The sequence below is a fragment of the Sus scrofa genome, chromosome 16 (genome assembly GCF_054392235.1).
Source record: "Sus scrofa isolate SSC_HxYL_T2T_F1_AM1 chromosome 16, Sscrofa_HxYL_maternal_Yorkshire_Landrace_v2.0, whole genome shotgun sequence".
NCBI lineage: Eukaryota > Metazoa > Chordata > Mammalia > Artiodactyla > Suidae > Sus > Sus scrofa.
In genome coordinates, this window is record NC_139398.1 from 88,502,276 (window position 1) to 88,521,822 (window position 19,547).

The 19,547-nt window shown below is 51.4% G+C and overlaps 1 protein-coding gene across 6 annotated transcripts in view; it reads right to left on the bottom strand.

Annotated features, from left to right (window-relative positions):
- Positions 1-19,547, bottom strand: part of ADAMTS16 (ADAM metallopeptidase with thrombospondin type 1 motif 16) — a 162,724-nt gene that overhangs the window by 35,256 nt on the left and 107,921 nt on the right. For all 6 annotated transcript variants that reach the window (XR_014830766.1, XR_014830765.1, XM_085001652.1 and 3 more), the window contains one exon: positions 10,789-10,915. Coding sequence is in view for 4 of the 6 variants with exons in the window: in XM_085001652.1 (XP_084857778.1) it covers positions 10,789-10,915 (127 nt within the window). In the remaining 2 variants the exon portion in view is untranslated. The remainder of the gene's footprint in view (positions 1-10,788; positions 10,916-19,547) is intronic.

The following is a 19,547-nucleotide window of genomic DNA, read 5'->3' on the forward strand; positions in this document are numbered from 1 at the left end:
AGACCCCCGCCAGGTGGAAGAAGTCAACTACACGACAACCAGACTGTGGCCAGGATAGAAGCCGCCACCACTCTGCAAACTCACCTCAAAGAAAAGGAAGGACCCTGGAACTGGAGATTACCTGTGACTAAAAGGATTGAGATGACACCGACCAACTGTTCACAGCAGCCAAGACATGGAAACAACCCAAATGTCCAGGACAGATGCCTGGATTAAGAAGATGTGGTACATATACACAATGGAATACTACTCAGCCATAAAAAGAACAAAATCGTGCCATTTGCAGCAACATGGATGGACCTAGAGACTCTCATCCTGAGTGAAGTAAGTCAGAAAGGGAAAGACAAACACCATATGATGTCACGTATATCTGGAATCTAATATACAGCACAAAGGAACCTTTCCACAGAAAAGAAACTCATGGACTTGGAGAAGAGGCTTGTCATTGCCGAGCGGGAGGGGGAGGGAGCGGGATGGATTAGGAGCTTGGGGTTAATAGACGCAGACTATTGCCTTTGGAATGAATAAGCAATGAGCTCCTGCTGTGTCGCACTGGGAACTATGCCTAGTCACGTCTGATGGAGCCTGGTAATGTGAGAAAAAAGAATGTGTACATGTATGTGTGACTGGGTCACCATGCTGTACGGTAGAAAATTGACAGAACACTGTCAACCAGCTATAATGGAAAAAATAAAAATCATTATATAAAAAAATAGTTGACACCGATCAGACACCACGTGATCCATTTCAAGATGAGTGTCGGAGCTGACCGCGCTGTCCTCCTCGGCCCGAACACCCCTGAGACTCCCCTCAAAAGCTCTTGCCCCCGATCAGCAGTTGGGAGCTGGTGCGTGGAGACATAAGTCCACCTGCTCCTCAGGTTGCCAGGTTGCCAGTAACCTTTCCTTTCTGGCCAACACTTGTCTTTTTCAAGCTGCGAACAGCCAGACCCGAGTTGGGTAACAGAAGGACTTGGCTTCTCTCACTGGGAAAACGGAGGCAGTGAGGAAGAAATTTCTCAGCATCCAGCCACGGCCTCTCCGGGGCCTGTCCCTGCTCCTGCTTACAGCCCACCCTCCCAGGGACAGCCTCCTGTCCCTGGTCACTTCCAGAGGCGCAGAGGCTTGCTGCAGCGGCTCTCTTGTGCAAAGAAGGAAGGGTACCCAACGGTTCCTGGGCTTCACGGCCAGGTTCACTTCCCGTGGCGGTCCTGTGCCCTTGCTCTGCTTCGTGGTGAGACTCCGGAGGGATGTGGCTCTGCCCACACACGCTGCTTTCTCATCTCTCTCAATCCCACGCCTTTTCTCCCGCCCCGACTGGGAAGGGTCACATGGTGCCAATGCGCGAAACCTCCCCAAATGTCACCAGGGCTTGAGGAGCAGGATACGAGTGGCCTTGGCCTCCAAGGTGGTACACCCACGGTCACCTCGTGCCTCAGTGGCTTCTGTCTGCTGTCTGGGTCCTCACCCAAGGAACATACACAGAGAACTCTAGCAATAGTGCATAACTGGGGAGTCCCCGTTGTGGCTCAGCGCAAACAAACCTGACTAGCATCCATGAGGATGCAGGCTCCGTTCCTGGCCTCGCTCAGTGGGTTAAAGGATCTGGCATTGCTGGGCTGGGGCATAGGCCTTCGACTACAGCTTGGAATTGACCCCTAGCCTGGGAACCTCCATATGCTGCAGGTGTGGCCCTAAAAAGACAAAGAAAAAAAATTGCATAACTGATCTGTAAGAAGATTTACTCCAGCAAAAGCTCTGTCATGGTTCACTTTGCTTTTTCTATAAAATTACTTATTTCTGGGAGTTTTACGATAATCGTGTGTGGATAATCTTGGATTTTTTTTTTTAAAGTTGTGTTAATTCATATGATGGTTTGTTTTATTTATTTATATCAAAAGGTAGTGGTGTGAAAGAGAATATAATTTCCTGCAGTAGAGGCAATAAAAGAATATGAACAAAATTTGGCAAATTCATTAGAAAAGAGAAGAGTCATGACACAAACAGATGAAAAGACAAGGCCTGGGAAACAGAAGCCAAAAATCCTAAATCTAGGTTCAACTCCACAGAAGAGCAGTCACATCTCATATAAATGGACTAAGTTCGCGTGTAAAAGACAGGCCTGATTTGAGAAAGTCAAAATCCAAGAGAAAATTATTCATGCAAGGTGCAGAGAAACCCAATAATAAAACATTTAAAAATAAGGAGAATGAAGAAATGCAAAACAGGCCAAAAATAAGCAAATGGAGGTTAGTGCCACAATATTAATTTCTGCAAAAATCGATCCCACACTGAAAGCAGTATTAGGAATAAGGATGGTCAGTATTTAATAAGGGAGAATAATTCACGCAGAAAGCATCACCCTACCTGACAACGTAAAGTATAATTTGAACATTAAGGATCAAGTAAAATTAACAGGAGAAGTTGAAAAATGAAAAATCATAATGTGAGTTTTTAAAGTATTTCTTTCAGACACAGACATACAAGATAGACAAAAAGTCAATAAGGAGCTTGATCTGTCATATAAATAACCCCACACAACACAAAGCACACAGCCCTTCATTCCCACAGAAAATATTTACAAAGCCTCCCATTCCTAAGGCATAAAGGAAGTCTCGAAAATGACATAATTTTAACTCTTTCTTTGATCTCAATGTAGTAGCATCTGAAATAACAAGAAGATTTTCCCTGAAGCCTCAATAAATTTGGAAATGGAAAACCACAATCATTCTAAATAACTCATGGATCTGAAAGTTTTTTTTTTTTTTTGTCTTTTTAGGGCCACACCTGCAGCATATGGAGGTTCCCAGGCTAGGGGTCGAATTGGAGCTGTCGCCACCAGCCTACAACACAGCCACAGCAATGTGGGATCTGAGCCTCGTCTGGGACCGCAGCTCACAGCAACGCTGGATCCTTAACCCACAGCGTGAGGCCAGGGATCGAACCTGCATCCTCATGAATGCTAGTTGGGTTCATTAACCACTGAGCCACTATGGGAGCTCCTCTGGATCTGAGAGATTGACGGTGCTTAATCTTCCCTAAAAACAACCCACTGTGTTCCCCCAAAAGAGTGAAGCTTCAGTGTTCAACGAGTATTTCCAGAAGTTGGGAGTTCCCACTGTGGCTCAGTGGTAACGAACCCAACTAGGACCTGTGAGGAGGTGGGTTTGATCCCTGGTCTCGCTCAGTTTGTTAAGGATCCAGCATTGCTGTGGCTGTGGTGTAGGCCAGCAGCTGCAGCTCCAATTCGATCTCTAGCCTGGCAACCTCCATAGGCTGCAGGTGCTGCCCTAAAAGACCAAAAAAAGAAAAAAAAAGTCCAGAAGCACTGGTTAGTATACTCGTATACCCCAGTGAATATACAGAGGTAAGACAGATTCGTATTTAACTCCGGGAGTTAAACCCTTTCCTGTGTACACACCAGCTCAGTGACCAGGGTCCTTTTCATCCCCCTTGGTAAACCATGCACTACAAATATTAATACCCTAAAAATATTAATATTTCCATGGCTAATATCCAAAAGAGATGAGACGGAAAAAATCGCTGCCCCTTTCCTGCCACTGGCAGTGTTGCCCTAAGGAGATGATTAGCGATGAGCTTATCCTGCCGAGTCGTAGCTCTCATTTCCACTGGGCAACCCGAGATGCAACCACCAGGATGCAGCCATGCGTCTTGGCATCTTGGCTGTCGAAGGGAACAGGTCTGCTGATGGGTTTGTAGGGAGTCAGCAAAGCGGAGGCACACACATGAGGACCAGCCACATACCAGCCGAGAGGGACACAGGGCGAGGCATCTGCTGACAGTATGTTTTATCTACCCTCCTGCCGAGCATCCCTAGAAGAGCCCTTTGGGAGAGGACTCGGATCTGCTTACCATCTGGAAAGCATTTATTTCCTCGCCTACCTTCAGCCCCACTGTCCAGGAAGGCGGGCAGTGACTGTGCTTCGAAAACCAGAGAGGTAAGATAAATGACAGGAAAAGCCACTCCATTTAGATAAACTGAGAAATAGAGAGGAAATAAATACCCGCGTGATTTATAATTCATATTTCCAAAGCAAGCGATAAAAATGCCTGATTCTCGCTAAAAGGAGGCGTGGGAGAGCCGGGCGCTGGCTTCGCGCACAGCCGCCTTCCAGGGCGCAGCCGGGAGGAGACGGACGCCCGCTGGCCTCCCTGCATCCCCGGGAGGGGCGCGAAGTGCTGACACGTTAGCCGTGGCGCTCCTGCTGGCCGGGGCCTCGCAGGCATTTTGAGCTCATCCTCCTCCAGCCAGGAGCCTCCGGCCTCCCAGCCCTCTGCCCCTGCGGAGGTTTACGACCTGGGTCCCCGTCCCGGATGCCTGTGCGCCTGAGGCGAGGCTGATGGCACGAATGGTTGAGGACCGACCGGGGAGGGGAAGGGCTCCAACCGGCCGATCAGGTCACGTGTTGGCTTCAGTTAAAAGGGAGAAGACCCGTGAATGAAGATGTTTTAAAGACTCTGCTCCCCAGTCCTTTGGGAGCCTCCTTCCCCCGGAATATGAAATGCATGCTGCATCCTGCTGGAGCCCCTGGCCCGAGTCAGCCAGATGGCACGAGGCTGAGAACCGCGGCCACGCGCACCTGCTGCGGCTTTGAGGCCACGGGGAGGGGGACACCGGGTCCAAGAGGGCCCTGGATGGAGCCTCGAGGCAGATGGCCTAGTGAGAAAGAAGCCGGCCCTCATTGTTGGAAAGATACAACCTGCGTGTGCTGCCCACTGCATCAGGAACCAAAGTCATCCGTGTTCCGGGCAGGAGAGCCATGTAGCTCACTTTCAGAGCAAAACAAACAAGTTTTAAAATTAAGATTTATTGTACCAATTCAATTATTCAAATCAAATGCTAAGCCACAAGGACTATGTATATCATACAGGTTCCCTCTTCTGCGTCTGTCACAGATTGTGTTGCTTCTCACGCTAAATCACGTGAATGGGTTTCTCTGTTTAGAGCCAGAGTTCCAACAGCCAAGATGTATGGGGTATTTAGCAGACGTGCTAAGAGCTTTGTCTGGATCCCCTCAATGAATCCCTGCGATTGCCCTGATCACATGCTAGGTGGGAGCACCGGGTGACAGCGCAGCCCACACCTTTTTTCTTTGTCAGGGCTGCACCTGCGGCATATGGAAGTTCCCAGGCTAGAGGCTGAATCGGAGCTGCAGCTTGGGCCCTGCAGCAACACTGGATCCTTAACCCACTCACCAAGGCCAGGGATGGAACCTGCATCCTCGCAGAGGCAGCATCTGGTCCTTGGTTTGCTGAGCCCCAATGGGAATGCCTTCAGCCCACCCCTTTGACCCTAGCCCCTTCGCACAATCCAGGCTGACCAAGTCCACTCTGCTGAAGGACTGATGCACGGAGCTGGGAAATCTTGCTCCCCAGGGACAATGGAAACCCGTGGGCTGGCTTGTCATCAGGCCTCTGCTACTCGCCGGGGGAGCAGGAGCCCGGCAGGCCCACCCTTGTCCTCCTCAGCATCTCCCAGTGGGGACAAGAGGCGTTAGCTTTTCCGGCAGACTTTGCACTATCTCCCAGAGCTGCTTCTTTCAGAGGAAATATAAACATTCAAAAAGATGAGATATGCAAATCAAAGACTTGGATAAGATCGGGGCCTCTGGATTTTTCTGGGGTGACTTGGGATACCCTTGCTGAGCTTTCTACAGGTGGGTCCTGGACACCAGTTCCACCCTAACCAGACTGGTCCTTCACCCTGACTGGTGTCTCCGCTTTCAGCACACAAAGCTGCCGACAGAGTTTCCTGGTGAGATTCTGCCCGAGTGAGTTGGATACAGAATACAAGATGCAGAAGAATCCAGAGACCTTGCTGACTCTAGATCCCAGGCAGCCAGACAGCAGACTGCAGGGGGTGGAGGACGCCCAGCGAGAGAAACCATGGGCTGAACAGGTGGCTTACAGGAAAAATCAGTAACGCAAATATCAGTATTTATGGTATGGCGTGAGGAAAGCTGACACCCATTTAAAAATATTGCTTTGAGGGAATCCATGAGCAGGAAGGAGAAGAGACGCCAGAGACGTAACTGTGGAGGCTTCAGGGGAAGGAGCAGGACTGCTGGCCCCGCATGAAGGGGAGGCAGAGCCTGGGAGAGTCAAGGTGGGTGCTGGAGGGAGGGAGGGTGGCCGGAACCTGACACCCATCTCTAAGGTCTGAGGTCTGAAAGCTGGAGGATGGGGGAGGTGACATCTAATCACTGTCCTGAGAGGGACCAGATGTCCAGGGAAGGGGTCAGGATAGCATGCCATCCTGGGCGGCCAGAGACGCAGGTGGCTGCACCTTCAGAGTGAGACGTGGGCTTGTGAATTGCTGGCAGCCTTTAGCTCCTGAGCTCTGCGCGCAGCCCAGGGACGGACCAGGGTGTCACCAGGTTGGGTTTTCTAGGGGAGCAGAGTTGGACGAGAGGCTTGAATAGGCTGGACAATGATGGAGGGGGCGGGGGGGACCAGCCAGAGTGGTGACACAGAAGAGTACCTCAAGTGTGGATCTGGGAGCTTGTGAGCTGCAATGACAAAGAGGCCGCGGCCAGCAGGGGTGTTTGGAACCAAGGTCTCACGGAATGTCGAGCAGGAGGCAGGGGAGGGGCTCAGATGCCCACAGAGACCTCGGGAGCATGGCTCAAGCAGGGAGGGAGCACTCCCCCGTCACATGGAGGCTGGGCTGGAGGCAGCTGGGGGCAGTGGGGCGTCTCTGCTCTGAGGTCACCTGGGATTCCACTGCCTCTGCCCTTGGACTCCATGTGACCTGCCCACTGTGGCTGGATCTGGGTCACCAAGGCAGGCCAACTCTGCTGCCACCCAGGAGAGGGGACAGGCAGGGGAGGAGGCAGAGCCTTCGAAGGACACCCGTGAAGACACCTGCCTGTTCTGGTCCCATCCCATTGGCCAGACAGATGATGGCGGGGAGGAAGGATGGGGAAGGTCCAGCCGGGCGTGTGTGTGTGTGTGTGTGTGTGTGTGTGTGTGTGTGTGTGTGAACTTCTATTAACACAGATGAGAAAGAGGAAGGGGGCATGGGGGCGCCTCCCTGCAGCCCTTGCTGACGGCAGGAGAGAGAGGCTGAGTGGGGCCTGGAGACTCAGGGAGGGACGTTAGTGACCACAGGTGGCCGTGGGGTCGGGCATCTGACGACACCTCAGTCATCTCCAACATACAGACACTGTCACTCCTGGGGCAGCTCTTGAAGAAGCCTGGCCTAAGGTGGTACTTGACATGAGGCACTTGTGGGAAAAAAAGAAGAACAATAAGACTTACTCTGGGTTAAGGCACAGGGGATTACGCAGCGTCTTATTTCTTGACAGCAGCATCCAAACAGGACGGGCCAGGCTCCCCTACACCACCTGCCCCAGGGAGGGCGGCCCGAGCTCCTCACTCCGGACTCAGGCCTTCCCGTTTCCTCTCCATCGTCTCACAGCTGAGAATGCTGGGGTGGGGGGGGGTGAGGCCACTGCCCAGAGACTATGCCGCAGTGGAGCCCTCGCCCTGGCCTGAGGGACCCTGGTTCACCCCTAAATTCTATAAGCATTTACTGAGGGCCAGGCACTGTTTGTCCCTCCAGATACATCAGGAGTTAAAGCAAGACTTGACCCTGCAGAGATTGTCATAAGCATGAAAATTCTGCACCAGGAGCAACGGTTTATCCGAACAGACACAGGAGACGATGACGATAGCTGAGGATAAGGGCTGAGGGCGAGGACAATTTTGTCCGGCCACGTCAAGTTTGCTAGAATTCTATACTGAAATCCAATAACTGTACTGACTTCCGTAGGAAGTGACGATTCTGATGTACCCGCCCTGGACCAGCCACTGTAGAAGCAGCCTCTGCCGTGCAGAGCATCCGCTGAGCTGGAGAAAACCCTACATCAAAAAGATCCATGCAGCCCAGTGCTCACAGCAACACTGTTCACAATAGCCAAGACACGGAAGCCACCTGCGCGTCCATCAGCAGAGGACCGGATGAGGATGCGGTACGCCCATACAGCGGAACCCTACTCAGCCGGAAAAAGAACGAGATAATAGCGTCCGCAGCAACGTGGATGGACCTAGAGATTATCTATCGTACTAAGCAAAGTCGACTGGACAGAGAAAGACAAATATCCTATGATATCTCCTACATGTGCAATCTAAAAAAACAGTACAGAAGAACTTACCTACCACACAGAAACAGACTCACAGATTTCAAAATCAAACCTACACTTCCCAAAGGTGAAACGTCGGGGAGAAGGATACATTAAGAGCTTGGGCTGGAAATGCTATAAAATTTGGTTGTGATGATCATTGTACAACGACAGATATGATAAAATTCACTGAGTAATAATAAAACATTTAAAAAAAGAGTTTGGGGCTAACGTATGCACACTACCATGTATAAAATAGACAACTAACAACGACCTACTGTACAGCACACTCACTATTCACAGCACACTCACTACTCACTATTCTGTCATAACCTATATGGGAAAAGAATCGGAAAAAGAATGGACGTGTGTCTGTGTACAACTGACTTGCTTGGCTGTACGCCTGAAACTCACACAACACTGTAAATAAACTATACTCCAATAAAAGTTAAAGAAAAAGGAACCTCAAATAAAATAATGGATGCATAAGAAAAACCCAGAGTGACACGGAACTGACGGCAGCTGGGCATCCCCTGAATGGTATACCCAAGGCGTCATCACGAGGAGGAAGCCCAGGAGGCGGGGGGAGCCCCTTGTTTTCTCGTCACGCAGTACAGGGGCACGGCAGGTGCTGGCTGCCCCCTGCTCCCTTGGGGCCACCAGCTGCTCCTGCATCCTAGGCTGGGTCCTGCAGGGCCTGGAGAGGCAGAGGGGCCAATGAGCGGGTGCCCCAGGCATCACTTCCCATCTGAGTTATGTGATGCTTCAGATCACACAGTTGGAAGCCCAGGAGTGGGTGACTTAGTCCGGGGCTGGGGTAAGTGTTCTCTCGTGTCCACGGTAAGAAGCTCCAGCAAACTCACCTGGGCAGCCTGGACGGCCAGGGTACGAGCCACTCAACAGTTCCAGGGAGATTCCAGGCGAGCACTAAATATTCCCAATCGGCCCGAGCTTTACTATCCTGCATCTACTCTCCACTGAGTTGAGTTTCTGCTGCACGTTAAAGCCACCACCACACCCCCCAATTGAACCTAGAGCGGTTTCCCTACTCTTCACACTGATGCCTCTGCCTTCGTGAGAACTCAGTGCCGTAGGGAAAGGCACGCTCAGGGTCCCAGCAGCCCCAACCTCCTTCTCCACGAGGCTCCTTGGGGACGCCCACACGCCGTCCCCCGGAACACAAGTGCAGAACTGGCTCTCTGGGGAGAAGGCATCAGGGTGCCCCCCCATTTCCTTCAGACAGGAGACCCACTTTCCGGAAATGGGGCCCTGCCTCGTCTTCCCTCCACTCACCCTGGGGCTCGTTTCCTAAGCTGTCCCGGGTGGCCTGAATTTGATGTGTGACTTCAGGCACAGAAGCAGCTCATGGTGGCCGTGCTCCTGTCTGAGGTCCAGCCCCGCACGCCCCACAGGGGCGCCCACTGTGGCTGTGGGATCAGTGACAGAGGCAGAGTGCGGACCAGGGCAGGCATCAGTCCCAGGAGTCCCCTTTGGTTCTGGAGGATCCCTGGGTGGGCATTCACAGCCTTGGTGAGTGACGGGCCTCTGGCACAGAATTCCTGGTGCAAATTCTGACCTGCTTCTCTCTCAGTATCAGGCTGATCGGTCTGGTGGCCAAGGAACGTGGTGGCTGCATAAGGTGACAGGTCCCCTCCTGAGACAGGATGGGTCTTCCTGCCCCGCTACCCCCGCAGTGGTGGGAGGCAGGGTCCCAGCCTCTCAGATGCAGGTCCGTGGCCTCCATCTCTATGCTGAGTGAGGACCTGGGGACCCACGGCTCAGAGAGAAGGGAGACCGTGCACCCACCCTCCTGGGTCTTACTGTCTCTGGGGCAGGCGTCTGGCTTTATGCTTTGAGACACACACTAAAGCTCAGCAAAGCCGGGATCCATTTAGAGCCACTGCGGGTCTCTACATCAAACCGCGAGAGATCATGTGTGCTGGGGCGAGTGCCCGGCTATCTGAGGCGTCTGGTTGGGGTGAGACTCTCATCCTGTAAGCACCTTTCCCAGGTCACTTCCACACCCCTCCGTGGAGATGCAGCAAGTGAGAAGCATCAGACTCTGGACAAGCCCAGGCGGGCTGGGGCGGGGAGGGGCGGAGATGGCTGGAGAGGCCTGGGCAGGACAGAGCTGCCTCCTGGGTTCTCCCTACCCCCTCAGGGGCCCTGAGCTTTACCCGGGAACATGAAGGGGCAGAAGTACTGGGAAGAAGGGGCCAGGACAACAGAGCCCTCTCTGTGCTGCCTGTCCCACAAGTGAGGCAGGCAGAGTCCCCGCTCCCCCCACAGCCCCAGCAGCTTCACTAGTCAGAAAAGCAAACAACAGTGAAGGGGATGGAGCTGAGAGCAAAAGCATCCTGTCCCCTTGGGTACCACTCCCCAGGCTGAACAAAGCAGAGAACAAGCCCCACCCACTAGGAGGCCTCCCACCCACACCGCAGGCTTTTCCAGGCTCTCTCCCTGCCTGAACGCGAGTCATCCACTCACGGGTCGGAGACCAGGCAGTTTCTGCTCCTTCTGCCTCCACTGGCCCGGAGGACACACCAGCGGGTGGCACTTCAATGCCCCAGACTCGGGAGCACCAAGGACTCAGCTTCTAGTTGCAATATTCTGACACCTGCTCAGAGGAGGGTGGGCGTTCTCACCTGGGGGGACAGGCAGACACTTTGCAGGGCGTGACCCCTGTGACGGGCCGGGCGTCGGGGCTGCAGAAGGACGCGTTCACCGGGAACCTCAGGTCTCTGTAGCAGGCTCCCCTCGTGGTCATGTGTCCTGTCGGAGAGTGGAACGCGGAGTAAAGACCACAGACGGGCCCGTGGTACGAGACCGCGGAACCGAGAGGGACATCTTTAGCGAAAAACCTTTTTAAAAAACCTTTGCCCGCTTGGCACATTTTTGTTGAGTTAATGGCATCGGGTGACTCCCGATAGTCTGCTTTTCCGACCTGTCTTCACGATTTTTTACAGTGAATTTCATCAATTCTGAGACGGCTCCTACCTTCCCCTGCATTGCAACATCACGAAGCCTGTGCCTTGCAAGGGCTGCCAACATATATTTGATGAACCAATCTGGGTCGTTTCTATCGTTTCCAGAGTTGGAAATACCAGCAATTGCGCAAAACAGGCGCAATGCTGGGTACATTCACTGGCGCTTCCATGTGAGGGTGACAACAAGAAACGATGGGCAATAAAACAGAACTACGGACAACAACGTGACAAGCCCTTGACCCCAGAGGATTCCGAGGGAAATACTGTCAAGGTTGCTGCCGAGTGGCGACGTCTTTGTGGATGTCGCCTTCGGTGAGGTCGGAGGAAGGGAAAGGTGGTTGGATGCTTGGCCTCCAGTCGCGTCTTTCTGAACACGCTTACACGTGTTCAATAGTTCAGTTCATTAAATTTACCCCCCAAAAGGGACCATTACTTACCAGAGGTGCCTAGAATTGTCAAAACCACAGGGATGGAAAGAAGGGGGTTGCCAGGGTCTGGGGGAGGGGGAGGGGGCTAGGCGTCCACAGGCAGTGCTTCCGTTCGGTTCGGGAAGATGCAAACGATATGGGGAATGGACGGTGGTAAGATTTGGACAATGATCTCAATGTGCTTAATGCCGCAGAATGGTGCATTCGAGAGTGGTTGGTATGGGGCGTTCCCGTCGTGGCACAGCGGAAACAAATCCAACTAGGAACCATAAGGTTGCAGGTTTGATCCCTGGCCTCGCTCAGTGGGTTAAGGATCTGGCGTTGCCGTGAGCTGTGGTGTAGGTCACAGATGCAGCTCAGATCTGGCGTGGCTGTGGCTGTGGCGGAGGCCGGCAGCTACAGCTCCGATTCGGCCCCCCAGCCTGGGAACCTCCACATGCCACGAGTGCAACCCTAAAATGCAAAAAAAAAAAAAAAAGTATACATAGAAATAAATGAACCTAATACCTAATTAGGATGTTAGGAAAAAAGATAGCTCAAGAAAGCAGAAAGGAGGGATGGATATAGACTGGACCAGAAGTTGATATGTCAGGAAATGAACAGACTTCAGCGTATTTGAATGCAGACAAAAATGTGAATCGGAAGTCAGTACGTTAGAAAAGAGCTGAGGGTTTTTTGGGGGCGGAGCTCTTCTCAAACATGAACCCACAACTCAGGGCCCTGCCCCCTTTCATGCTCTCCCCTGGGTTGCAGGGGCTGGGCGTTGGCACTGCAGGGGCCACGTCTTGTCTGTGTGGCGGCAGCTCGCTCCCCATGAGACGCACGGGCACGGGATGTGGCCAGAGCCCCAGCCTCCCGTCCATGGCAATAGCTGATACCGACACTGGCTTTGGCGGATGCCAGGTCTGCAGTCCTCTCCAGACATTTCCCTGGAAACCCCTGCTCCGGTGCTGGCCTAGCTCTAATCCTCCCTCGGGGATTTCTGGAATGTTCTACACCTTCTACCTCTTCAACAGCTAGAGCCACGCTCAGGGTGAAGGCACCTCTCTGACCTTTACTCCACCAACTTTTCCAACTATTTCATAAGCACGTGATCCCTTATATGAAACACCTTCCTGCTCGAAATACCTCAGAGGGTTTATGTTTTCCTGACTAAACTGTCACTGAAATACTAATTTAATGAAGAAAATAAACAATGAGCGTGAATATACAAGGCAAGAAATAAGAAAATATCCACACGTGGCTTACTTTGAATATATAAGAATACCATTGGAAACCCTACAGAAGAGACGGTTTACTTCATTAGCAAAATTAATCCCAAAGAGACAAATAATCTAAGTAATCCAATTACCACAGCAAAATAAAAAAAATCAAAGATCTAACTCCTGAAAGAAAAAAAAAAGATTCAGATGCTTCCAACAAATTCTACCACATGTAGAGGCATAGATAGCAATGCTAGTTAAGCGGTGCCAGCACATACAAAATAAGATAGGTTCCAACATTTTAGGAAATTTAGTATATTTTAGCATGAAAAGGAAAATTAGGGCTCCGTAATACTTAGAAGTACTAATGTAAATCATATAAAATAAATTAAAAGGCCAGAATCAAGTTGCACATGGGGAAAAAAAAAACATCTCCAATGCCACCAACGATCCCTATTAGGAATATAAGAATGGCTCAATATTAGGAAAACTGGCTAAAAAATGTCACCCTCTTGATGGATTAGAAAACAAGCATAAAGTTACCATGAATGTAATAGGGTTTAGCATGTGATAATTCTGCCTCAATTTTGACAAAAATGTTTTTAAAACAGACAACTGATGAAGACTTACTCGTCAATATATTTGCATGTTTGCGTGGATTTACGTGTGTGCATATTTATATCTATGTAACCAGACAGACAGACATAGATACTTACATGCGTACTTAAACCTCGGAGTCAGCATTATGTTAAACACTAGAGACATTCCCATTAAGGTCGGGAATAAGAAAAACAAGCGTTATCACTCTAGTTAAGTTCGTTTTGGAGATACTGGCTCACACACACAGCTAGACAAGATAATAGAATAAGAAATAGGAACATTATCATGGGGGAGAAACTTCAGATAAGATAAAAAGAGTAAGAGATAAGAACATTATAGCAGGCAGAAACTTCAGATGGTATGGACATATCCTAGAAAACTCAAGAGAATGGACACGAGGATGAGCCTGCCGACGGCTGGAAGAGGGAGAAGGAGCTAGAGAGGGAGGACCACAGACTCTTGGATAACTAGGAAAACAAGCATGAACATAGGTTGACTCTAGAAAGACCAGAGGTATCTTTGAAGCAAAAAGGAAACAATGCCTGCTGCTGGGATGGGAAGAATTGGCTCCTATGGGAGAGCAGCCTAGCACCAGCGTGAGGCAGAGCGCAGAGATGGGTACTGAAAGACAGTCGTGCGTGGTGCTGATGGGAACGAGCTTAGGGAAACCAGCCCTCCGGCGAAGGATCCAGAGACAGGGCTGCTGGGTTTGGGGTACCCCTGCATTTAAGGAAGTGGAGGGCAGAACCGGGGACAAGAATGTGCTTAGAAAGGAAGGGGGCAAATGGGCAATTCAGACGTAGATCAAGGGCAGAGATGTTTGAAGGAATGGCTGGAGCTGTGATGAGGGCTGTGGGGAGGCGGGGAGGTGGGGACCGAGAAAGGGTCGGTGGGGGGGCCAGAGCTGGAAGAGGTTTCAGAAGTGAAAGGGACCTTGAGGCAGAAAGGATAAGCAGCAGGTGGCTGCTGGTTGGGAACGGAGCAGAAGTGAAGGTGACACTCACGGAAGGTTCAGCGCTGAGAGTCGCGACGCATAAGGAAAGAGGGGAGCGTGAAGGAAGAGTTCGCTTTAAGACGGGGGAGGTCTGAGCCTGCTCGGGAGAGGAGGAAGAAAGACACTGCAAGAGGAAAGGGGATGTTGGCGGTGAGACCTCCGGGTCATGGGCGTTCCTGTCTCTTATTCTTTGATTCTGTCCAGTTAGGGAAGGAGAAGCATCTTCCTGGGGCGAAAGTCACAGAGAGAAGGAGCAGCAGCGAATCTGCTCTGGGCTGGTGGGCGGGCGCTGGTGTAGACATTGGGCATAAACCTCTGCTTGAGGATGGACGCCGCGTTCTCGTGTGTGCGGAAGCCCGTGGAACCCCTTACAGCCGGAGTCCTTAAGGCATCTGGCTTCCCGGTTGCGACGGAGAGCAGTTCGAGTGTCGCCTGGAATCGTTCCTCTATGAAGATCAGTAGGGCTCCGTTCTGTTAGCAGGAACGGCTTCCCTCCTTTTTCACAAAGTGACCACGATCAAAATCACGGGGGGTGGGGGCTGCTGACAGGCCCCCCACTTGCATCCCGGGTGTTTTCCAGGCAAGCTCTTGCCTTCAGTTCTCCCACCCACATCCGCTAAACCTGTCTTAACTCACCTTCCAAAGAGCACAAAGCCTGGACCTTTGGCCATCACGATCCCTGGTGGGAAATCTGACTGACATGTAAAAATTGACTGCAGGAGTTCACGGCATGGCTCAGCGGAAACGAATCTGACTCGTATCCATGAGGATGCAGGTTCAATCCCTGCCCTCGCTCAGTGCGTTAAGGATCTCGCGTGGCCGTGAGCTGTGGTGTAGGTCCCAGGTGCAGCTCAGATCCCCTGTTGCTGTGGCTGTGGTGTAGGCTGGCAGCTGTAGCTCCGACTGGACCCCTAGCCCGGGAAGCTCCTTATGACACAGGTGTGGCCCTAAGAAGCCAAAAATAAATAAATAAATGAAATAAAAAGTAAGTGCAGTATCCAGTGAAGTTACTGCTGTTCTTTTAGAACTAGTTCTTTCCTGGGAAGTGGTCTTCCCTGGGGTCCCAGCATACCAGGGACTCCAGAGGTACCCCTGGGGCTGCCTGGGTCACTAGGTAGGACACTAGATTAGCCAGTGGGTTTTGCATACAATGTGGCAAAGTCCCCTTGTGGCAGAAACACAACTGCAAGTGAGTCCTCCAATCAAGCAAGCTCTCAGTGCAGACCCAGTCCTGTCCCTAAGGGTTCTGATTCAGGAGGCCCTGGGTGGGACCAAGAACCTGCCTTTCTAACAAGTTCTCAAGTGATGTAGATGGCACTGGCCTGCTTCAGACAAGGCCCACGGCATCGAGGTTCTTTTCCATAGGATTTTGCCTAGAGTGATTTTAAACTGGTAGGCACCTGAGGTTTGTGAAAGCGAAATCAGAATCTTTACAAGTCCCTGTCTCACATCTCACGCTCCTGTTCAAACTCCATGTCCATAAGCAAACAAAACGGGTGTGTGTGTGTGTGTGTGTGTTTGTGTGTGGCGGGGGCAGGATGTCCAAACCTATTTGTGGGTAGAGTTTTCCCAAGAGAAGAGGTCCTGGTCTTTTAGAAGTTACCCTTTCTAAGTACACTCCAAAAAGCGGAGCCATAAGTTGTCCTTTCTAGGGAAATGCTTTGAGCATGAGGAAGGATTCACCCTTTCAGTTCTTTTTGTGTGAAAATGAATAAACGGAAACCTCATTTGAAATGGCGCCAGGAGGCCAGAAGGGGGAGCTCTCAAGCCCTTCCTCCGGATGCCAACTGCATTACAAAGAGAGGTGCCTTGCCTCTCTTATTACTTTACCACCTGCAGGAGAAAGGGAGAGTTTCTCTTCGCTTGGCAACAGCCCAACCAATGAGAAACCGCCACAGCTCAGCCAATGAAAACTCACTATACTTCACACTCCCAGTTTCCTCCAATGGACTTTTGTTTTCTATTCAATAACCCATCTTGACTCCGCCCTTCCCCTCTACCAAAGAAGGTTCCTTTCCTTGGTCTCTGGGCTCCCCTGTGTTTTGACTTAGGTCGCATGTCCAGAGATGCAGTTCTTTGCTGTTCCCTGATAAACCCATGTTTCTGGTGAGATAACTGGGCTGTTTTGCTGTTTTAGGTCGATGAGAATGGTAATCATGCTTGAATGCATATGCTCAAGAAAGCAAACTTCCACTTTTTTTCTTTTTGGTCTTTTGTCCTATTAGGGCTGCACCCACGAAACAGGTTCCCAGGCTAGGGGATCTAATCAGAGCTGTAGCCGCCAGCCCATGCTAGAGCCACAGCAACGCGGGATCCAAGCCGCGTCTGCGACCTACACCACAGCTCACCGCAGCGCTGGATCCTTATCCACTGAGCAAGGCCAGGGATTGAACCGGCAACCTCATGGTTCCTAGTCACATTCGTTTCCGCTGCGCCACGACGGGAACTCTGCGAACTTCCACATTTAAAATGAGCTATTGACTGAATACATATAGAGGATATCTTTGCAAACGAAGGATACAAAGAATGTGATAATATGGAAAAGCTTATTGCTAAGGAACTTCGAAAAGAGGGCACACACATGGGAGGCGCGTTCAAGGGAGAGATGGGACAGGATTTGTTGAAATGTCTGCAGCAACCCTGGGCCAGCGGAAGATTTGTCTTCCCTATTTTCTACTTTCATGACATTTGGTTTTGTTGTTGCTGTTTTGAGGTTTTTTTTTGTTTTTTGTTTTTTGTTTTTTGCCTTTTAGGGCTGCAAGTGTGGCATATGGAAGTTGCCAGGCTGAGTCAGAGCTGCAGCCGGCCTACACCACACCCACAGCAACACCAGATCCAAGCCGCATCTGTGACCTACCCCACAGCTGACAGCAACGCCAGATCCTCAACCCACTAAGCGAGGCCAGGGATTGAATTTACATTCTCATGGATACTAGTTGGGTTCATTATCACTTAGCCACAATGGGAATTCCCTGCTTACGACATTCATAAAAAAAATAATTCTGGGACCTGCAGACTCCAGCCTTCGTGAAAAATGCACATCCCTTCTTGCTGACATCCTGGGCAGTCTTTTCTCATCCTAAGGCAGTGAGGGATGGGGCATGAGGGGCTCGCCTGACCTCCTCTCACCCGACATCCTCTCGGCCTGCAGCCCATCTGCTCACCTGCTCTGGCCTCTCCTTCTCCTTCCTGCTCTTTGCCCCTAGAAGATTCAGCACCGAAAGCCTAAGAGATGCACCAGGGAGGGAGGTGCTGGGAGCATGGGGAGCTGATGTTCTGGTTTCTATTTTGATTTAACTTGTAATTGCTGATGGACACAGAGAATCAAACCAGGAAGCATGTCTGGGCCCCATAAAGCACACACCCCCACCCTACACACACATTGAAGAAGCAGAAAGGGCTCTGGGTCTGCCCAGATTCCCTCCTCGGCAGCGGGCAGCGTGGACGGCAGATGCTGCATGAGGGCCCTGCCCCATGGACTGTGCCCAGACACTCGCACCCGAGCCTTAGGGGGCATCCCAGGGGTCACAGGGCCGGGCTGCTGGGGAAGGCTTTGGGTCATGCTGTGAGAAACCAACTTCCATGGTTACTCCAGGGCCGCTGAGAATCCCACAAGGTCCGAAGGTCTTTGCTTTGCTCAAGAACCTGAAATTCTGTACCCATAGGTTTGGCCAAGAATGTCTGCATTTGTTTCGTTTCCCTGATTTGTCCCTTAATTTTAGTGTTGCTCCAATCAGATCAAGTCTCCCTTACAAATTCCCTCCACATTCTCTCTCAAAACTCCTGCTTTTCTGTTGTCTGTTCATTACGCTGTGTTTATATCTATATTCCAACCATCCAGTAACCTCATCTGAAGGAAAAAAATGGTAAACTAAACATTAAGAAAAAAAAAAAAAGGCCCTCATATTTGTCTGCAGTGTCTTTGCTTTTGTTGCAAAGGGTTTTGTTGGGTTCTGACTTTTTCTTACCCTCTGCATGTACTTTGTACACTCAAGGCCTTGGGTTCTGCATTTATCTGGACCTACCGTTCTCAGTTCTTGGGTCAGGGCAGGTTACACGCTGGTACATGACCAAGAATAGATGCAAAGATGGCAGCTGAGGTGCGAAAGGGGAAAACAGGAGTTCCCGTCATGGCTCCGTGGTTAACGAATCCGACCAGGAATGACGAAGTTGTGGGTTCGATCCCTGGCCTCACTTTGTGGGTTAAGGATCCAGCGTTGCCGTGAGCTGTGGTGGAGGTCGCAGACACGGCTCGGATCCCACGTGGCTGTGGCTGTGGTGCAGGCCGGCAGCTGCAGCTCTGACTGGACTCCTAGCCTGGGAACCTCCATATGATGCACGTGTGGCCCTGGAAAAGCCAAAAAACAAGGGGGTGGGGAAACAAACCCCCCACACATCAGGTGTCAGAACACCAGTGGAATAACAATCTGGGTGGTAGAGTTCCCGTTGTGGCTCACTGGGTGAAGAACCCCACTGGCATCCATGAGGATGCAGGTTCCATCCTTGGCCTCGCTCAGTGGGTTAAGGATCTGGTGTTGCCACAAGCTGTGGCGTAGGCTGCAGACGCAGCTCAGATCTGGTGTTGCTGTGGCTGTGGTGTAGGCCGACGGCTGTAGCTCTAATTCGACCCCTAGCCTGGGAACTTGCATATGTCTTGGGTGTGGCCCTAAAAAAACAAAAGATAACAATCTGGGGCCCTCAACTTGGGGCAAAGGCTCTGCCAGGTCAGGAGGCCTGGGCTACTGAAGGGGACAGGACCACAGGCTGCCCTGTCACACCCTGGCTGGGTCTGCACTCCACGTGGTGACTGAGTCTGCCCAGGAAAGGCGCCCTCCATCCATGAGGCTGTGGGATCCTTACAGGACCGCTGCCCCGTCCTCTTTAAATGCTGCGTGAGGGAAGCGGATTCACCTGCTACCCACACTGCAGCTCCCCTGATGTGCTTCCAGGATGCAGGCTTCCCTCCACTGCTCCTGAGCTGCGCCTGAGTCCTTGCCACTGGCCATTGCCACATCCTGGTGGAGAAGGGCCATCATGCTTTGTCCGAATTCCATGTGGCTACAAGCCTGCACACCCTGTGGGCACAGACATGCACAGACATGCCGCATGCACCTCTCCAAGTGCACACGTGAGTGTGCAAAAGCACACGTGATCTTGAAGACAGCTGCACACAATCCAAAACAGCGAGAAAGG